The 19,430-nt window shown below is 47.3% G+C and overlaps 2 protein-coding genes across 2 annotated transcripts in view; one reads left to right on the top strand and one right to left on the bottom strand.

Annotated features, from left to right (window-relative positions):
- Positions 1–580: 580 nt before the first annotated feature.
- rhof (ras homolog family member F) lies at positions 581–10,315 on the bottom strand. Its single transcript, XM_018755044.2, has 5 exons — positions 9,854–10,315; positions 7,886–7,973; positions 3,178–3,287; positions 2,007–2,141; positions 581–1,472 (listed from the first exon to the last, which is right to left on the bottom strand). Exons 1-5 carry the CDS (start codon positions 9,986–9,988, stop codon positions 1,308–1,310), a joined length of 633 nt encoding a protein of 210 aa, XP_018610560.1. The 5' UTR covers positions 9,989–10,315; the 3' UTR covers positions 581–1,307.
- A 7,598-nt stretch (positions 10,316–17,913) lies between these two features.
- Positions 17,914–19,430, top strand: part of LOC108934917 (histone-lysine N-methyltransferase SETD1B-A-like) — a 29,412-nt gene continuing 27,895 nt past the window's right edge. The window contains exon 1 of the mRNA XM_018753151.2: positions 17,914–19,042. The gene's annotated coding sequence lies outside the window, so the exon portion shown is untranslated. The remainder of the gene's footprint in view (positions 19,043–19,430) is intronic.

The raw sequence follows: 19,430 nt of genomic DNA, 5'->3' as shown, positions 1-19,430 counted from the left end.
TAAAGATATTTATAGTACCATGTGGACATATTTCTCCACTGATTTTTGGACCTAGTGCAACAGAGTTCTGCAAAGACATTTATTAGGTATCATGCTCCTGGGCAGTTTTACAGATGCTGCATGGTTACCCCTCAGGATAAAGGCATCAACACGCATCAGATGAAAATTGAGCAATATTTAATATTGAAAAACTCATTGACAGAAGTTCAGTGTCAGGAGCAGATTTAGTCCCAGTGGCAGGGCTGTTTAGTGCAAGTTTTCCGAATGCGGTAGGCACCTGCGAAACACGTTAAAAGGTGAAGCAGGGATTCAGCTGTCTGGCAACTTTCCCATGTGCAAAATTTAAAAAAACTAATATTTTGCCTTCAATTTCATTTTACATAGACAAGGAGAACATCAATAGGAGCATAAAATTTTGGAATGCTAATAAAAGGGAGGACAAACCTCAACAGGACCTGTGATGACAGAGACTGGGGAACGGACTCTGCGTTCCGGCAGAGAAGCTTCCGGAAGTGATGAACTTTGATTGCTCATGAAAGCAGAACCCTGACCCTGAGGTCGTGTTACAACATCACAACAGATACAGTGTAAGTAAATATTTTCCCACAAGAATGAAAAATGCCGGATGACCCCGATTGCTTGGGCTTCTGAACTGCAAAGAGGGAATGAACTATGATGTCTGACTGTATTACCGTGTTATTTGGCCGCTTCACCTGCCGCTGCCCTGCGCTCACCTGTAGGCACTCACTGCGATCCGCCATCAGTTCTCCACTTACTTCCTGATGCACATTGTTCTGAAATGCCCTCGTTCCTCTTTCGCGCAGGCGGAACTTTCTGGCGTCCCCCACCCTCAGTCCCCCGACGGCCAGCTGTACCGCGCCTCCGTCCCTGTAGAGCCGACCGCCGGACCTGTTTTCTCACCTGAAGCGCAACGGTTCCATAGCACCACGAAAGAGAAGCTCAGCGTTTCACCCATTTTTGGGAAACGCTCTAAAACGTCCTTGCTGAATATGGAGGGAAAAAAGGGGGGGGGAAACCTACAGAAAATGTTATGGGCCCATAAGAAATAGCTGGAAAAACCCAAAAGAAAACATTTAATTCTTACTCCATTCTCACCGATAGTGAGGAAAGAATTAAGTACATTTCTCTGTGCGGTAATTTAGCAGCACAAAATATATCCCCGTCCTGCTGTGTGTTCCAGTCCAGCCCGGAGGCTCACAGTGACACGTCGCCGGTGAGGAGCTCCTTCCCCATCGGAAGCGAGAAGAAGGATGTCGGTGCCGCGGCTCTCCGGTACCTTCCCTCGGTCACAGGAGGACGCACGCCCTCTTCTTGCGGCTCTGCCTTGCCCTCCGGCTGGCTGCCAGCGCCCGCTTGGTGGCCTCCAGGAAGATGTCTTCTACGTTCTCCCGGTACTTGGCAGAGCACTCCAGGTAGAGCTCCGCGCCGATCTGCTGCCGCGTTTCCTCGCCCTGTTCGTGCACAGCGGGAGACGCAGGTTCACCACACCACGGGGAGGGAGATCACTCACATCACTTGGTGCGTAAAGACCCCTGCGATGATACCGTTCACACCATTCTCATGCCAAGTCTCCACACGTAGGTCACCGGTTGGGAACCTCAGAAGTACCTGTACACCTCGTCAGGTATCTCTTATGCGATACGTGTGGAGCATTTGCATTTATTTAGTAGATGCTTTTCTCCAAAGCGACTCCCAACGAACTCTATGTAGTGTTATGAGCCCACACACCTTATTCACTGCGGTGACTTACACTGCTAGATACACTACTTACAATGGGTCACCCATTCATAAATCAGTGGAACACACTCTGTCACTCACACACTATGGGTGAACCTGAACAGCATGTCTTTGGACTGTGGGAGGAAACCAGAGCACCCGGAGGAAACTCGCACAGACACAGGGAGAACATGCAAACTCCACACAGACTGAGTGGGGATCGAACCCATGTCCCCTTGTACCCCCCAGGCGCTGTGAGACAGCAGTACCTGTGTGTAAGTGACAGGAGCCTGGTCCATGGCTTTCAGTTTCCTGGTCTTCTCCTTGTCCTTCCTCAGGTCCGTCTTGCATCCAATCAGGATGATGGGCACACCTTTGCAGAAGTGGTTCACCTCCGGGTACCACTGCGATTGACAGGACAGAAGGAGCATCATCACCACTGTGCAGCAGGGCTGCATTTCACACAGGGCAGCAAAATCCGCGCTAAACCTGTTTCTGAACCGCAGAACATGACACGTGACTCTTCAGTAATGTGGAATGTGCTGCAAAACTCAACAGCAAATGCAACAAGATGTGAAACAACTGTATTTCTGACGGTAACGTAAAAATAAATACTCCAAAGAAGCCTTCGCTATGGGAAAAAACCTTCCAGCAACGTGCTGGCAGCACGGTGGCACAGCGAATAATGCTGCTGTCTCACAACATCTGGGTGGTGTGAGAGGACATGGGTTCGATCCCCGCTCAGCCTGTGTGGAGTTTGCATGTTCTCCATGTATCTGTGGGGGTTTGCGCTGGTTTCTTCCTACACTCCAAAGACATACTGTTCAGGTTCCCCATAATGTGTGAGTGACGGTGTGTGTTCCACTGAGGTATGGATGAGTGACCCAGTGTAAGTAGTGTATCTAGCAGTGTAAGTCACCACAGTGAATAAGGTGTGTGGGCTCATAACACTACATAGTGTTCATTGGAAGTTGCTTTGGAGAAAAGTGTCTGATAAATGTAAAACACCTACATTACTGCATGAATTTGGAATGCAGCTTTCATTTTCTACTCTAAATTACTTTGCAAAAATATTTGCACTGATTAAAGGTGATGCTGAGCTCAGAGTAGCTAATATATTAAGAGAGTAATAAATAATGTTATGTATTTAGTATGTATAGTGCTGTATCTGTTCACTTTGCATGCTTTTGTATCATATATTTTCACCATGTTTTCACATTATTTTTGTCACCAGGTTTCTGCTGTGCTACATTCTGAGCTGTAGCATCCCAGCAGTTAAAAGTGACTGCACATTTCCTATGCACACTCCACTGGCTTTTTTTTATAAGAGGTAATAACGTAAGGCATGTTTATGGACTACATGGGCGATCAGGTGTCGGAAAAAGGTGAGTTTTGAGACCCTTGTTGAACGTTGAGAGGGATGCAGCAGTTACCACTTACTTTAATCAAGACGTTTTCGAAGCTTGTCGGGTTGGTGACGTCATAACAAACCAGCACCAGGTTGGCGTTCTGGTAGGAAAGAGGCCTTAACCGGTCATAGTCGTCCTGTCCTGGAACACAAAGGACTGGTTTTGAGTGCTGGTGTTGCTGGCATGTGAGCAGACGCGTCCACGGGCGAGCGGAACAGAGCGCTCCATTGTCTCACAGCTGCCGCAACACCGCGCAGGTGTAACATGACACCAGCACCACAGTGAGACGCTGATAATGTGAAAGTTCTCGTACTGATCTGCGGAACAAGAGGCTCTGAGCTAACAGTGCCAGGAGTCAGACAGGACTGGAGTGTTCATGTCCAGTTTTCCTGGTCGGGGTCGCAGTGGTCCGGGGCCTATCCCAGAACCAGTGGGCACAAGGCTGGTGGGCTTCACCCTGGATGGGATACCAGTCCATCGCAGAGGAGCCACACTCACACCCATTCACACACAACTGCCAGTTTGGAGTGATCAGATCACCTAAACTGCATGCCTTTAGAGTGTGGGAGGAAAGCCAAAGAGACACAGGAAGAACATGCAAACTGGAAAAACTGCGCTGGGTTTGAACCTACACCCAAACAGCCGAGGCAGGGTGAGGCGGCAGTTGCCACATGACTACTCCCTTGCAGATTCAGTCATACTTCCCTTCCAAGCATTTGTGTCCAAGTCCTGTGTGCCGTTTACTACTATTGGTCCTCCCCAGTACCGGAGAAGGTACTGCGCCACTCTGACGGCTTCCTGCAATACAATGTGTCAATTTGGAATAAAAAGACTTGTTGTTGGGTGTGTGTGCACTGGGAAGGTGCTGAACAGGCTGCTGTGGAACAAACATGAACCATTGGGCAATTGTTACTCAACTCCGCCGGACGGCTGTTGCAAGGACAGAGAACTGAGGTGCTGTCCTTCGACGAGTCAGAGGTCTGATGCTATTTTTTCATACAGGTAAAATGAGCCGAGACAAATTTCACTTCCCCTCGGTCTGTCAGCCTCTGACACTGCTGATTCTGAACTGTTTGCACTAGCTTAGGAGCGAAAAATGTAAGCAGATGTACATGACCACAGATCCACGAGTGGCTTTACGTTTGAATTCTGTTAAAAGGGAAAATTTATAGTTCTTTACAAGAGTGTGTTTCCTGTCGAAAGGCAGAAAAAACTCAAATTATTATTGATCTTCCACCCATAGAAGAAAAAAGTATGTCTTACTATTTTTTTGGGAATACAGTGCTTTATGAAAGTATTCAAACCCCTTGAAATTCATCAACATTCCCTGAATTACCAACTATACATTCAAATATTTTTTTCGAGTCAGTAATTTTATTAACTCATATGCTATCCCAACACTAAACTGTCATGGCCAAAATAAGTTATTTGTTTGCAGATATTTTAAACAGAAAAACTGAAATATGCTGTTTGCATAAGTATTCAAACCCATGAGCTGTAGAAACTCAGTTTACACAGATGGAAAAACTACTCTCTGCCAAGGAAACAGTTGTCCCTTAATGAGACATAATTGATTTCTACCTGGAAACATTAAAGTAACAACCACATTTCTAGATTAAAAGGTAGCTGGGAGCATCTGATACTGTGGTGGCTAGACCTTCTGCTTCTGGATTGGAAGGTTGGCTGTTTGACTATGGGCGACTGCCGTAATTCCATTGTGCAGCATATTTACCCTTAATTGCTCCAGGAAAATTGTCCAGGTGTATAAATGGGTAAATAATTGCAGGTTGCTTTATAGTGCAAGACATTCTGGAGGAAAAATGTCAACTAAAACAAATGTTTTGTTTGAAAACATACTACAGAAGTTATGTCACAGAAATGGAAATTATTTTGTACCCTTTTCCTAATTTATACAACCGTTACTCCAAGTCAATACTACTGGATTAATAATCTGGAAATGGAAGCTGAATTGTGCCACCTAGATGTTGTTGAGACAAGGCCATCACTCAAGACTCGGTGTCTGAGTAAGATGGAGACTTGTTAGCATCTGTGTAGCTTCTTTCACAATCGGTGTGAAGGTGCTACAGAGGTCAAAGGATGAAAGTGGAGGAAAGATGCATGAATCCACAATATCAAGAACACTGTGTAAGACTGGACTGTATGGAAAGAAAAGCATTGAGTTGCAAGAAAGAAGCCAATACTCAAGAACTATCATATCAAAGCACATCTGGAGTTTGCCAGAAAGCATGTGAATGTCCCAGCTAAAATGCAGAAAATGTTTTGTGGTCAGATGATTTTTTTGGAGGGGGCAAAACTTCAAAGCACTTAAGATACACCATCCCTACAGTGAAGTATGGTGGTGGTAGTATCATGCTGTGGGGATACTTTTCATCAGCAGAGATGGAGCATGTTAAAAGTGAAGGAAGAATGGAAAGAGTAAAATTCAAGGGAATATTGCAAGAGAACTACTTCAATCTGAGGAACTGAAGCTTGAGAGAAAGTTGACCTTTCGGTAGGACAGTGGTTCCAAGCACGAGGCCAAAGCAACGTATGAGTGGCTTGGAAACAAAAAAGGTGAACATCCTACAGTGGCCCAGTCAAAGCTCACCGCTTGAAAACTGATGTCCACAACCTGATCAGCCTGCAATGAGGAAAATGAGGAAGGCGGGGGGACCTCCCAGGTGGTGTGCAAAGCTGGTACCTACTCACCCAAAAAAACTTTAAGCTGTTATTGCAGCAAAGGCTGGCTCTACCAAATATTAATGTGTGTGGTATGAATACTTATCCAAGCTGCATATTTCAGTTTTTTTTTTCTTTGTAAAGTTGTAGGAAGGTGATCTGTATTCATCTATTCTGAGTTTTATGCACCTACTCGTGATGAACATCGGTGCAGAAAGTCGAAAGAAACAAACCAAGTTTACTTAAGAATCACGTCTGCAGCTATGTTTCTTTCTCCTTATGTAATGTACAAATTGTATTTTTGCTGAGAGGTACGTCGCTTTGGAGAAAAGCGTCTGCCAAATGTAAGTGTATCTACAAACAGCTTTTCTTGCCTCTGACAATTTAGCGTTAGTAGAGCACATGAGTTCACAATAAAAGAACTGACCAGAAAAATGTGCCTAAATGCAATTTGTGATCCAGGTCATGTTATTAATTTCAAGGGGTTGAATATTTTTGCAAGGCCAGTATTGATAGTCATTCTGAGACACCCTCAGGAGGTGCTGCCCCACTAGTTCCTGGGGTGGACCTCTGCTGCCTATAGAGAGGAAGTCTTCTGCTCCGTTGGGGCTCAGATAAGCCGCACACTCGTGTCAAAGTGTGCCTCCATACCAGAAAACCCAGCAGCACTTGCGACCAATGATTAAAAATAAAATTCTTCCTGGAACACCGAGAGAAACCTACACTGTTGTTTTTAAAACTGTCAGTCACACGAGTCCTTTTCGGGAGCACATGATGGCATGGGCATCCCAGCAATGCGGATGCATGTCCTCCGAATGCCTAGCCATATGTTGTCCAAGATGCTCCACAACCTTCCCTGTTGACGAGACCCTCTTAAATTATCCAAATTTTCACATTTTTAACAGCAAGCATGGCTGCGTTCAGCCTCCAGCACAAGATACTGGAGCTATTTTTATAAATGTGAGCTTATAATTTGATTAACCACAGGTAAAGCAGCTCAAAATATTATTTTGTTAAAGGGCAGCTGGTAGGGTAGTGGTTCCAGCTCCTGCCTTCAGACCCAAAGCCTGTGGGTTTGAATCTCACATCCAGCTGTAGTACCCTTGAGCAAAGTACTTACCCTAAATTGCTCCAGTAGAATTACCCAGCTGTATGAAGGGGTAAATAAGTGTAAGGTGTAGTGTGACTGAAGAACAACAGTTCCTGAAAAAGTACTGACTTGTGATCGCGTGGTGATAAGAACTGCGTGTTGTTCTTTTTCTCTTTCTTTAAGCGGAGACGTCAGCTGCTACCACATCCTTTGCTACCATGGCTGCAGATCGCACTGGAGCGGATGTACTGCCGTGCTGCGGTTGTGCGTGTGTCGTGCGAAGGAACGCAGCAAATCGATGAGTGTGGACATTGTGAAGGTTGTGTGCAAAATAGCGCACTGTATCTGGGCGCATTCTGTGACATTTCGACATCAACTCATTATGGAGTTAAAAGACCAAGGAGGCTCCACTGCCGCCTAACGCTCCATCCAGGAACTGGACAAGTTATTTCAATATGTCTCATGAGAACAAATATGTGTATTTGAAAACAATGTCATTTTTGCAGCACCGTCTTCCAGCCACGATCCTCAGCTTGAAGGGAGGTTACAACACCAGGGCTCAGCCCTCTCCTCTAACCACAAACCAGCCATGGGGGGGGGGTACTGCTGTGACCATTACATTTACCTGAACCTTTTCTCCAAAGCGACTTATAATGTTAAGGTTACCCCATTTATACATCTGGGTAATTTTACTGGAGCAATTTAGGGTAAGTACCTTACTCAAGGGTACTACAGCCAGAGGTGGGGATCAAACCTGCAACCTTTGGATCCAAAAACAGTAGCTCCAACCACTACACTACCAGCTGATCACAGTTTATTAATTTATTACACAACTGTTCATCTGTGTATTTATTATGCTCTGATGAAAAACTTAGCAATAAACTAGTATGTAAATGATATTTCATGTGGCAAGGAAATATCAATATTTTATCTGGAATATTTCATCAAGGTCTGGAACCCCGAGCCTCACCTGCAGTGTCGTACAGGTTCAAATAGACCTCCTTCCCTCCGTATGAGACGGTCGTGACATACTTCTCAAACACAGACGGGGCATATTTCTGCAAAACCCAAACAATGGACAGACTGTTTACACCAGCTTGGCTCCTGTAGCAGTAAACACAGTGAGAGCAAGGTGACGGCAAGGTAAAGTTGCAGAAATCCCCAACCGCTGCCTCTCTGCTCAAAGAACAGACAGATAAGAAGAGGCAACACAGGCCATGATGGCCTTCCATGTATCACACGCAGTTCTATACACATTAAATATCTGCTCGCTGTTCAAAGTGTCTCTGTTTATTACTTACTAGACTTTCATAAGTGGACAGTGAATAACACTGATTGAACTGACAGAATTTACCCACAGTGCCTGTACTCTGTTTAAGGGGCAAGGATTACTAATTGGGGGGCGCAGCGGATTTGGCTGGGTCCCGCTCTCGGGTGGGTCTGGGGTTCGAGTCCTGTTTGGGGTGCCTTGCGATGGACTGGTGTCCCATCCTGGGTGTGTCCCCTCCACCTCCAGCCCTGCACCCCGTGTTGCCAGGTTAGATTCCGGTTCGCCGCGACCCCACTTAGGACAGGTGGTTTCAGACACTGTGTGTGTGGGGGGGGGTTATTAACAATTAATTTTTTAAAAAAATTCTGACTGTGTGCAAATTAGAATTCCGGAAGTGTAACGGAATAGGTAGAAAAGAGCAATCAATAAGCTGCAGGCTCTTTTTTGTGCAAAGGTCAAGGAAGGATAAAAAAAATTCAAATGAACATCAGCACCGCTAGCAGAACGAGAAAGGAGGAGAATCGCACGGATGAAACGTACAATTTCACAGGAAGGTACTGATAAACAGCAGTAAGTGCTGCTGTGTTTCCCGGCTCACAAAACTAAGGAAATTAAGTCAAGCGGCTGCTGTCAGATATGGTTGCAGACAAAATTCTCTACTTTCCACCCATTTATTTATCCCCCGTTTGTATATATTTGTGGTGTAGCATCAAAGAACCCCGAGAGGCATGAAAATGAACCGTATTTTCTCTTCACTTCCTTCACAAACTACACGTTGACAGGATGTGACTGCCGCATATTTCACATGTTCATTTTTTTCTTTGAGAACTATTAAAAAGTATAATTTCTTTAAGAACTGTTACACTATTAATGGTCCTATCCATGTATTAACAATGCTTAATTTTTCCTCTAACGTCACACTCCTGTATAAATGATTAAGATCATAAGAATATGAACTGGATTATATCAGTATCTCAAGGTAGTTAAATATAACAATGTGAAATATTGTTTTAACCCTTAAACAGAGTTCTTTGTGTGCTTTAGCTTTTGTGCTTTTACATTTCTTAATATGTAGCCAATATAAATGACAAAATATTGAAGTGGAGATGCTTACGGTGTAAAACGATAAATTCCATCTTGTATCGGCCAAGCGACTGAAGTGCAGGTGGGAATGTTGTGAAGAGGAAGTTCCGATAGAGGAAATATAGTTGCGAAAATGACGGCGAACTCGAACCTGGGAGGAGGACGCAAAGTGTCCTTCTGCTTTGAAAAGCACTGCGGATTTACTCTCACTCGGGATCATTAAGTGCTCGTCCAAGTCGGAGTCACAGGGGTCTAGAACCTATGCTGGAGGTACAGGGCGACGGCTCGGCAGGGCACACCCTGGATGGTATGGCGGTCCATCGCAGGCTACTGGTCATTCAATCCAAACTTTTAAAAACAGACCTTTGAAGAAAACTAGTCTAGATTAAGTAATGATGACAGGAAGTAAATGCTGATTCGCCCCTTAAACATTTTATGATGTTCTGCATAAATACCGAGTAAATAAATAGTGTCGGTGATGGCGAGCTGCCCTCGGCTCATGATCGCCGAGAGGAGAAGGAGATAAAGGGTGCAGGTATTTCCAGTGTGGAGAACGAGGAGGCCGGACCGCCGCCGTGATCTTACCTCTGGGAAGTCTCCTTTGGCGTATACCATCAGAAGGGAGGTCTTTCCACAGCCGCCATCACCCACAATCACGATCTTCAGCTCCACAGCACGCCGCCCCTTGGAACCGGTGGGTGCGGAGCCGTTCTCTGCCATGAGCTCGCCTGCGGGGCCAAAGCGAGCGAGGAGCAGGGTGGAAGTCCAGGTGCGATCACTTCCCACTGCTGGAGCCTAGTCGTCCGGCTGCTGGAGTCACAGGCATGGAAAGGGGAACCGGTGCCGGGTGTGGAAACGGAGAGGGGCGCCGGGCTGGGCAACACAACGCGCTCTTCCAGCCCCACCAGGTGAACAGATGATGAGCACCTCTTTCTCTTCTTAGAAGCAGCACTTCCTGTCGATGGGACCGGAAGCCCAACTGTGGCGAAATTTGTGGTCTCTCGCGCTACCAGGGAGCTGTGAGCTCGGCGAGCTCAGTTCCCCTCCGCTGGCGGGTGGGGAATCCACCAGTCACAGCACTCTCGCACTGTCGGAGCACTCGGGGGAGGAGCAAACCGACACCATATTCACACTCTTCAGTGGAGACTCATCAGTCTGTCTGGCTGGGCTTCCATCACTCCACATTCGTTGTGCTTCGGCTTCCGTCTCACCGTTTTATATTCTAATTTTATATCTATATAAAAATATTTTGTATATACATTGATCAGCCAAAACATTATAACCACTGACAGGTGAAGTGAATTGCATTTATTATCTCGTTACAGTGGCCCCTGTCAAGGGGTGGGATATATTAGGCAGCAAGTGAACAGTCAGTTCTTGAATTTGATGTGTTGGAAGCAGGAAGAATGAGCAAGTTTAAAGATCTGAGCGACTTTGGCAAGGGCCAAATTGTGATGGCTACACGACTGGGTCAGAGCATCTCCAAAACGAAAAGTCTTGTGGGGTGTTCCTGGTATGCAGTGGTTAGTACCTACCCAAAGCGGTCCAAGGAAGGACAACCGGTGAACCGGCGACAGAGTCATCGGGGTATTGGTGTATATACTGTATATACTGTATTTATATGTAAAATACATTTTATATATATATTTATATATAAATATATATATAGAAAATATATTTATTTTTTATCTTGAGGACTGAAATTTTGGAAGCACAGAAAACTAAAGACAGGTTTTTTTATGTATAAAATTACAGATTATTGGCTTATTGCTATTATTATATTGCAGTACAGGTGTCCACATCCATTTATTTTACTCTGCATGCAGCATTAGATATTTAGATATTTATGTGTCATTTTACTGTTTGATAAATGACTATGTGAATTCACTTTTAAGGACGAAATGTAATTTGATCTGAAAGGGTAACAGCGCACTTCTGGCTTTCAGAAAAACACAGTTCTTGGGAGGATGACTGCTGTTACAGCCTTGAATGAGATGCAGAACTTCAACTTCCTTTCTAAAAAACGACTTTCTAAATATATGTGAATGTTGAGATAAGAACATATTCCGAGCATTTCACTTTGGGAATGCACACAGTGCAAAACGTGCAAGAAATGTGTTAAAAAATGTGTAAAAAACATGTGTAAAAACAGGACGTGAACAATTATTTGGTGCATCAGAAACACAGTCATGGTAAGGAAACACGGTGAAGTAAACATGAGGCATTGGAGACAGATGAATCAGCCGAAAGTAGTAAATGAATCAAGGAAAACCCTTAAGAGGTCTTTGGGTGCAAACACACTTCCTGTGTGTTTCCTGTGCTTTGGAACATTCATCTTACCTGTTACTCATTCAAAATGTGCAGCAGAGATAACATGGTACTATTGACTATTTAGTGTCAGCAAAGCAGTAAAGTGACACATGTTCCAGCAGGGGAGAACATGCCCCCAATGTTGGCTTCTCATGACCATAATACTGCCACACTCCGAGATACGAACAACCCCCGAGATACAAACAAACCCTGAGATGTGCTCACTGGCGTGACAAAAATTCAGCTTTGCCAAGAGTGTCATTTATAACCCCCCTACTTCTTTATACGAGGAATTTCTTTACGTTTACGCGGACAGAATAGGAATTTCCTGCACCTCCTAATCCTCTGACATCTACATTTATTAATTTTGCAAATACTTTTCTCCATTATTTACGAGGATTATTAACTAGTATTTATCTGACACCTTTAGGTGATTCAGAGTCATTCGCCATTGTAGCGCGCACACACACACTGTCACGCCCACACCTATCGGCTCAGCGATAGCACCTGTTGCTGATTAGCACGGCTCGGTATAAAAGCAGTGCTGACACGGCAACAGGTGCAGAATCTACAACGGCCTTCCTGAGGCTTGTACATTCAGCGTTTTGCTTTCCCAGTACCCTGTTCCCTGTTTACAGTTCCTGCTTTCGTTTCGACCCCTGGATTGTTTACTGGTTTCTTGAGCATTGCTTCGCCCCTTACGACAATGTTCGCTCCTCGGAAGACCCTCGCCTGTCCCTGACCTCAGTCTCTGATTACTCCCGTGTCTCGGCACAACGGCACTCGCATTTGGGTCCAAACCCTACCACTTGTCTCCTGTCTGCACCCATGACAGAAGATTCCGCCTTTATAGACCCAGCAAAGTTGGAGCGCCTGCAAAAGGCAGTGTCTGCGCATGAGGTCCTGCTGGGCTCTCTTGATCAGGCGCTGCGACAGATCCTGGAGATCATACAGGCTCTGATGCCAGTGCAGCAGGTCCCCCAACCCGCCAAGGCGTCCGCCATTGCGAACACGTCGGCTGCAGCCGAAGCCCCCGTCGTCACCTCCGCAGCACTCCCTACGTCATCAGACGCCGCCACAAGTGCACCAGTGACAAATCCCCGGTTGGCCATGCCTGAAAGGTATGACAGTTCACCGGAGAAATGCCGTGGGTTTCTCCTGCAATGTGAGCTTGTCTTTGCGAGCCAGCCTCATGTATATCAGAGGGGCGCCATCCGAATAATGTATGTAATATCATTATTAACCGGACCTGCTCTAGACTGGGCCACCGCTGTATGGCACAAACATGAGCCCACCACGTATGAGAACTTCCGGAAGCAATTTCAGGGGGTTTTGACCACCCTCTCTCAGCTCGCGCAGCCTGATGACGATACAACAGGGAAGTTGGACCGTAGCAGCGTATTCCCTGCAATTCCAGACCCTGGCTGAGCAAAGCAGCTGGAATCAGTCTGCCCTTCTGGCTGCCTTCTGACACAGGTTGCATTCACGGATCCAGGTAGAATTGGCGTACCGGGGGGAGGACTGGACTTTGGACCGCTTCATAGAAACAGCGGTTGTCATTGACCACCTTGCGCGAGACCAACTGTCACGCCACGGGCTACCCCCCCAGCCACCCCTGGCAAACGGGAGGTCCCAGGACAAATACACCTGGGACAAGGACGGCTGACCCCTGAGAGGCAGCGACAACTCTGAAGCCACCTGTGCCTGTACTGTGGAGAGACAGGGCACTTCAGAATAGACTGCCCTGCTACACGGCCCTCCACAAAACCCCGCCCAGGAGCTGAGGTGAGTGCCGTACGCCGCTCAGACACCCAGTTAAAGGTGTCGATAGAGGTGTCTTGGGGGTCTACTCAGGTACAGCCGTGCACCCTGATAGATTCTGGGGCAGCCAGCTGCTTTATGGATGCGGCCTTTGCTCAACGGTTGGGCATCCTAGTGCAAGAGTGTGGTGTAACCCTGAGGATGAGGGCTCTGGACGGGGAACCGTTGGGCTCAGGAGTGGTGGAGAAGCAGACTGTGCCGTTGTGAGTATGAGTGGAGGCATGGCACATGGAGGACCTCACGTTCTTTCTGATCTGGGCCCCTGACTCACCATTAATACTGGGGTTCATGTGGCTGGCCAAGCATGACCCAGTGTTTTTCTGGAGCTCGGGGAACTGCTGACCTGGGGACCACCGTGCGCAAACACCTGCTTAGCCCTCTCTTGCCGGGCCACCTCAGTGGAGAGCCCTGACACTGCAAAGACCTGCGATATCCCTGCAGAATATCAGGACCTCGCAGAGGTCTTTAGTAAGAGCCGAGCAGCCGTTCTACCTCCGCATAGACCCCGGGATTGTGCGATTGATTTGTTGCTGGGCACCACTCCCCCTTGCGGTTGAATCTATCCGTTGTCATTACCAGAGCAATGGGCTCTGCAGGAGTATGTAACAGAGGCCTTGGCCTCTGGGATCACTCGACCGTCCACATCCCCAGCAGCCGCCGGCTTCTTTTTCATCGAAAAAAAAGATGGGGGGCTGCGTCCCTGTATAGATTACTGTGGATTGAATGCGATCACGGTGAAATACCCGCATCTTCTGGCTCTCATCACTGCTGCCCTGGAACAGGTTAATGAAGTGCGGATATTCACAAAGCTAAACCTGTGCAGTGCGTACTATCTGATCTGGATCAGGGAGCGCGACAAGTGGAATAGCGCATTTAGCACCTCCCTGGGTCACTATGAGCTCAGGATCATGCCATTTGGCCTGTCCAACGCACCCGTCATGTTCCAGGCATTTCTTAAGCATGTGCTGGGGGACCTGGTTAACCACGGGGTCTTGGTGTACCTCGATGATATCCTGATCTATTCTAGCACCAGAGAGCAGCACATAGAACTTGTGTGCCAGGTTCTGCGGAGGCTGCTATAGAACCTTCTGTATGTAAAAGGGGAGAAATGCCTATTCCATCAAACACAAGTCTCCTTCCTTGGGTTCATCTTGGGGGCTGATGGAGTGGTTATGGACCCCAAGAAAGTCCAAGCAGTATTAGACTGGCCATGGCCCACGTCAGTGAAGTCCCTGCAGCGGCTTTTGTGGTTTGCAAGTTTCTATTGCAGGTTCATCCAAGGCTTCAATTCTGTAGCCACCCCCCCCTCACGGCTCTGCTACGGGGAAAGGGAACGAGGCTGGAGTGGACAGGAGACACCCTGAAGGCCTTCCAGACCCTCAAGGAATGCTTCACAATGGCGCCGATCCTACGACATCAAGACCCCTCACTCCCGTTCGTGGTGGAGGTAGATGCCTCGGCGATAGGAGTTGATGCAGTGCTGTCCCAACGACAGGGTACCCCAACAAAGCTCCACTCCTGCGCGTACTTCTCTCTTTAAGTTGACCCCGCCCGAGCGTAACTATGACATCGGTAACCGGGAACTGTTGGCTATCAAATTAGCCCTGGAAGAGTGGCGGCACTGGTTGGACGGTGCCGAGCACTCTTTCCTTGTGCTCATGGACCACCGGAACCTCGAGTACCTGCAGACGGCCCAGCATCTGAATCCGTGCCAGGCGTGCTGAGCATTATTCTTTACCCGGTTCCAGCTCACCGTGTCGTGTAGGCCTGGATCTAAGAACACCAAGGCTGATGCCCTGTCCCGAGTCTACAGCAAAGACCCAGACCTGAAGGTACCCAAACTCATCCTGCCCGAGCAGTGGTGGTGGCGCCAATCCGATGGCAGTTTCAACAGGAGCTCCAGGCAGCCCAACAAGGAGATCCAGGGCCAGCGGACAAGCCGGCAGGTAAGGAATATGTTCCCATCAGTCTGTGACCATCTCTCCTGCAGTGGGTGCACGACTCTCCAGTGGCAGGACACCCAGGCCACCGACAGACACTCTCCCTCCTCCAAGGGCGGTACTGGTGGCTGTCCATCCGGGAAGACATACAAGAGTACGTAGAGGCCTGTGAGGCGTGCGCCCAAGATTGCACCTCCAACCAGAAGCCCGTGGGGTTGCCAGTCTCGATGCGACCCTGAACCCACATATCAATAGACTTCTTGGTGAATCTCTCAGCCTCCCAAGGTAATACCGTCGTCCTCACCATCCTGGATCAGTTTTAAAAGGCCTGTCGGCTAATCCCGTTACTGCAGCTCCCGTCTGCCCTGGAAACAGCGGAAGCCTTGTTTCATAATGTCTTCTGCCTGTATGGTCTCCCAGAGGACATAGTGTCCGATAGAGGCTCGCAATTCACGTCACAGTTGTGGAAGGCCTTCTGGATTAAATTGGGAGTGTTGGTGAGTTTGACGTCCGACTACCACCCGCAGGCCAATGGGCAAGTGGAGAGACTACACTGAGACCTAGGTAGGATCTTAAGGAGCTACTGTGGCTAAAAACAACATCAATGGGCCCAGTTCCTACCATGGGCAGAATATGCCCATAATTCTCTCCCACACACCTCCACAGGTCTCAGCCCATTCCAGTGTAGCCTAGGTTATCAGCATCCCCTATTGCCATGGCACCCCGAACGCACCGAAGTCCCCGCCGTAGACGCCTGGTACCGGAACAGTGAAGAGAAATGGCGGGAGGTGACCGCTCATCTGCGCTGAAGTGTGCACCGGTACAAGCAGCAAGCCGATCGTCACTGGCACTCTGTCTCATTCTGTCCTGGCCAGTGGGTCTGGTTATCCACCAGGGACCTGAAATTACGACTCCGGTCCAAGAAGCTCAGTCATCGGTACATCGGCTCCTACAGAATCATCCGACAGATCAACCACGTCACATATTGGTTGCGCTTGCTGCCGGATCTCCGGGTCTGTCCTTCCTTCCATGTCTCCCTCCTCAAGCCATACAAAGCGTCGTCCCTCCGGACCCCTCAGCGCTCAGAGCCTCCACCACCGGTGCAAGTGGAGGGGGTCCCAGTGTATGCGGTTCAGGAGCTACTGGACTCCTGTTGCCGTCGTGGCCATCTACAGTACTTGGTGGACTGGGAAGGGTATGGCCCAGAGAAGCGCTGTTGGGTGCTGGCAGCGGACATCCTGGACCCCGATTTGATCTCGGCCTTCCACAGGAACCACCCAGACTGCCTGGCGCCCAGGCCCCAGAGGCACCTGCCCAAGTCCAGAAAGGTGGCTGGAGCCACTCGTGGGGGTCGGGGGGTACTGTCACACACACCCATCAGCTTAGTGATAGCACCTGTTGCCGATTAGCACGGCTCATTATAAAAGCAGTGCTGACACGGCAATGGGTGCGGAATCTACAACTCCCTTCCTGAAGCTTGTACATTCAGCGTCTTGCTTTCCCAATACACTGTCCCCTGTTTACAGTTCCTGCTTTTCCTGGCTTTTTGACCTCGGATTGTTTACCGGTTTCGTGAGTATTGCTTCGCCCCTTACAACGACATTTGCTCCCTCGCCTGTCCCTGACCTCAGTCTTTGAATGCTCCCGTGTTTCGGCACAACAGCACCCACATTTGGGTCCAAAGCCTACCTCCCGTCTCCTGTCCGTGCCGTGACATACACACACAACAGGCAACTTAGTGTCACCAGTCCACCTGAAATGCATGTCTTTGAGGGAAAGTGACTCAAACTGTTCAAATCCCGACACAGACTGAATGGGGATTGAATCCATGTCCAGTGTCACAGTCCAGGTAGAGTGACACATGTCTGCTTAAGTGAATTCCTTTCCATTATTTTAATACTTTTGTATTTACTGTAGGGGGGAGCGGTGGCGCAGTGGGTTGGACCGGGTCCTGCTCTCTGGTGGGTCTGGGGCTCGAGTCCCGCTTGGGGTGCCTTGCGGCGGACTGGCGTTCCGTCCTGGGTGTGTCCCCTCCCCTTCTGGCCTTACGCCTTGTGTTGCCGGGTAGGCTCCGGTTCCCCGCGACCCCGTATGGGACTAGCGGTTCTGAAAATGTGTGTGTGTTTGTGTATTTACTGTGCTATTTTTGTTGCATTAAAGGTTAGATTAATGCATAATTTCTGACTGTTACATGTATGCACAGTATGTACAGTGTGTTATGTCGTGTCCGAGTGCGTCAGTACTGTCACTTTGGGGGTTATTGGTCATTACGTCTTCGAGTTACGAGATGGCGTCATGAACTCTTATGAACGCACTGGCTTCGTAAGGCGGGGAACACTGGACTGGTACTGTGAAAATAAAAATAAATAAATAACTAAATAAATAATAATAATAATAATAATAATAATAATGGCCATGAAGGCAATTCGGTGTTTCGTTTCCACCTAGAGGGCAACATAACCACCAGTGAACTCAGTAACAAAAACAAAAAAAATAAACAAAACACAAAGAGGCAAAGTGTAAAAAGGTCGTGTTGTATTGATAAGACTTGAAATGAACAGCGTTACAAATTAAAAGGCTTTTACGAGTAATGAATAACGTGCTTACACACACAGTGAGCAAATATTCATTTTTTATTAAACAGAAATTTATTTCAAGAAAGCATTTTCTGGTAAAACATTACCAGCATGTGGAAAACGTCACATTATTATCAGAAATGCAGATTTAAAGCCGCGCGTGACGGCAATAATCCTGTCTACCAGCAGGTGGCGAAGTATTTACCGCCGTCCGCTTGCAATTCGCAGGTTCCTGGTTCGAATCCCACCGCTGCAGTGGTACCCCCTTGAGCGAAGCAGACGCCAGTCTTATAGCAGTAATACCCTGCTGTATATATGGATAAATCATGGTGAAGTTGGTTATCGAACAGTGATGGATGTGGAGTCGCCTTTCGGTTTGTGCGAATGTAGCACCGTTTTCCTTTTCACTCATTTCTAAATAATTTAGTTTTTAATTTAAAACACACTTATTAAAACCCAAGAACCGTCGAGATAATATTCAGATGACCACTGATTAACTGAAATAGTTCATTCAGATTTTGGCATTTTACGTGGTAGAAAAACAAATACAATATTTACGACAAAACCATATTTACTTGTCCTTCAAGCATTGCGAGTGCGGTATTTCTTGGGTAACGAAGCGTATATAAATGAATGCAGAGAGACTTCACTCAGAAATAACGGATGGATTACAGAACCCGCAGCGACTTTCGGTTGCCTTGGAAACGGGAGCTCGGCGGGTCCGTAAACACAGCGGCATGGGGGACACGCCCAGGTTTAACGGGGCCGGTGACGCCATCGCAGACCGCTGGAAGGGGCTCCGCCGCACATGTCACAAGGGTGGTGCACCATCACATTGTACCACAGTAACCAGACAGCCTGGAGGTCCCAGGGCCCATCATCTGCAAAACCACACTGTGCAGTCCTCGGGTATCACTATGGCAGGAAGGATTACCTCGCACTTACCGTATTTGATTTGTACCCGGGCGCAAACTCTCCATTTGAAATATAAACTATCATCATATTTCAATATTTCCATTATTTGGCGCGCACCTTTGTGCAAGGCGACTGATGATGTGCGGTGCTTAAGGCACACAAGCAAATACAAAAGCAAGGGCTACAGGAAACGTGGTAACTGCACCCGCCAGGTAATGTCAAATTTACATTTTGATATGATTACATGTATAGGGCTATAATTTATATCAAAAGAGGATAACAGCAGGCTTAAAATATATATCAAACATGATATTGAATTATAATAATCACGAGTGAACTCAATAACAAAAACATAAATTAAAAAAAATAGTGCGTGAGTGTGTTTCACTGATGTATGGATGAATGACCCATTGTAAGTAGTGTATCTAGTAGTGTAAATCACCCTGGTGAATAAGGTGTGTGGGCAGGTAACACTACATAGAATCTATTGTAAGTCGCTTTGAGAAAAGCGTCTGCAAATAAATGCAAATGTAATATGCAATGCAAAATATTACTAGCGCAACCGAGTGTTCTTGTAGGGTTCATCTGGCTTTGAGGAGT

Source organism: Scleropages formosus, chromosome 6, assembly GCF_900964775.1.
Source record: "Scleropages formosus chromosome 6, fSclFor1.1, whole genome shotgun sequence".
NCBI lineage: Eukaryota > Metazoa > Chordata > Actinopteri > Osteoglossiformes > Osteoglossidae > Scleropages > Scleropages formosus.
The sequence above is the reverse complement of the archived record's forward strand: the minus strand, read 5'-3'. Positions and strand labels throughout refer to the sequence as shown.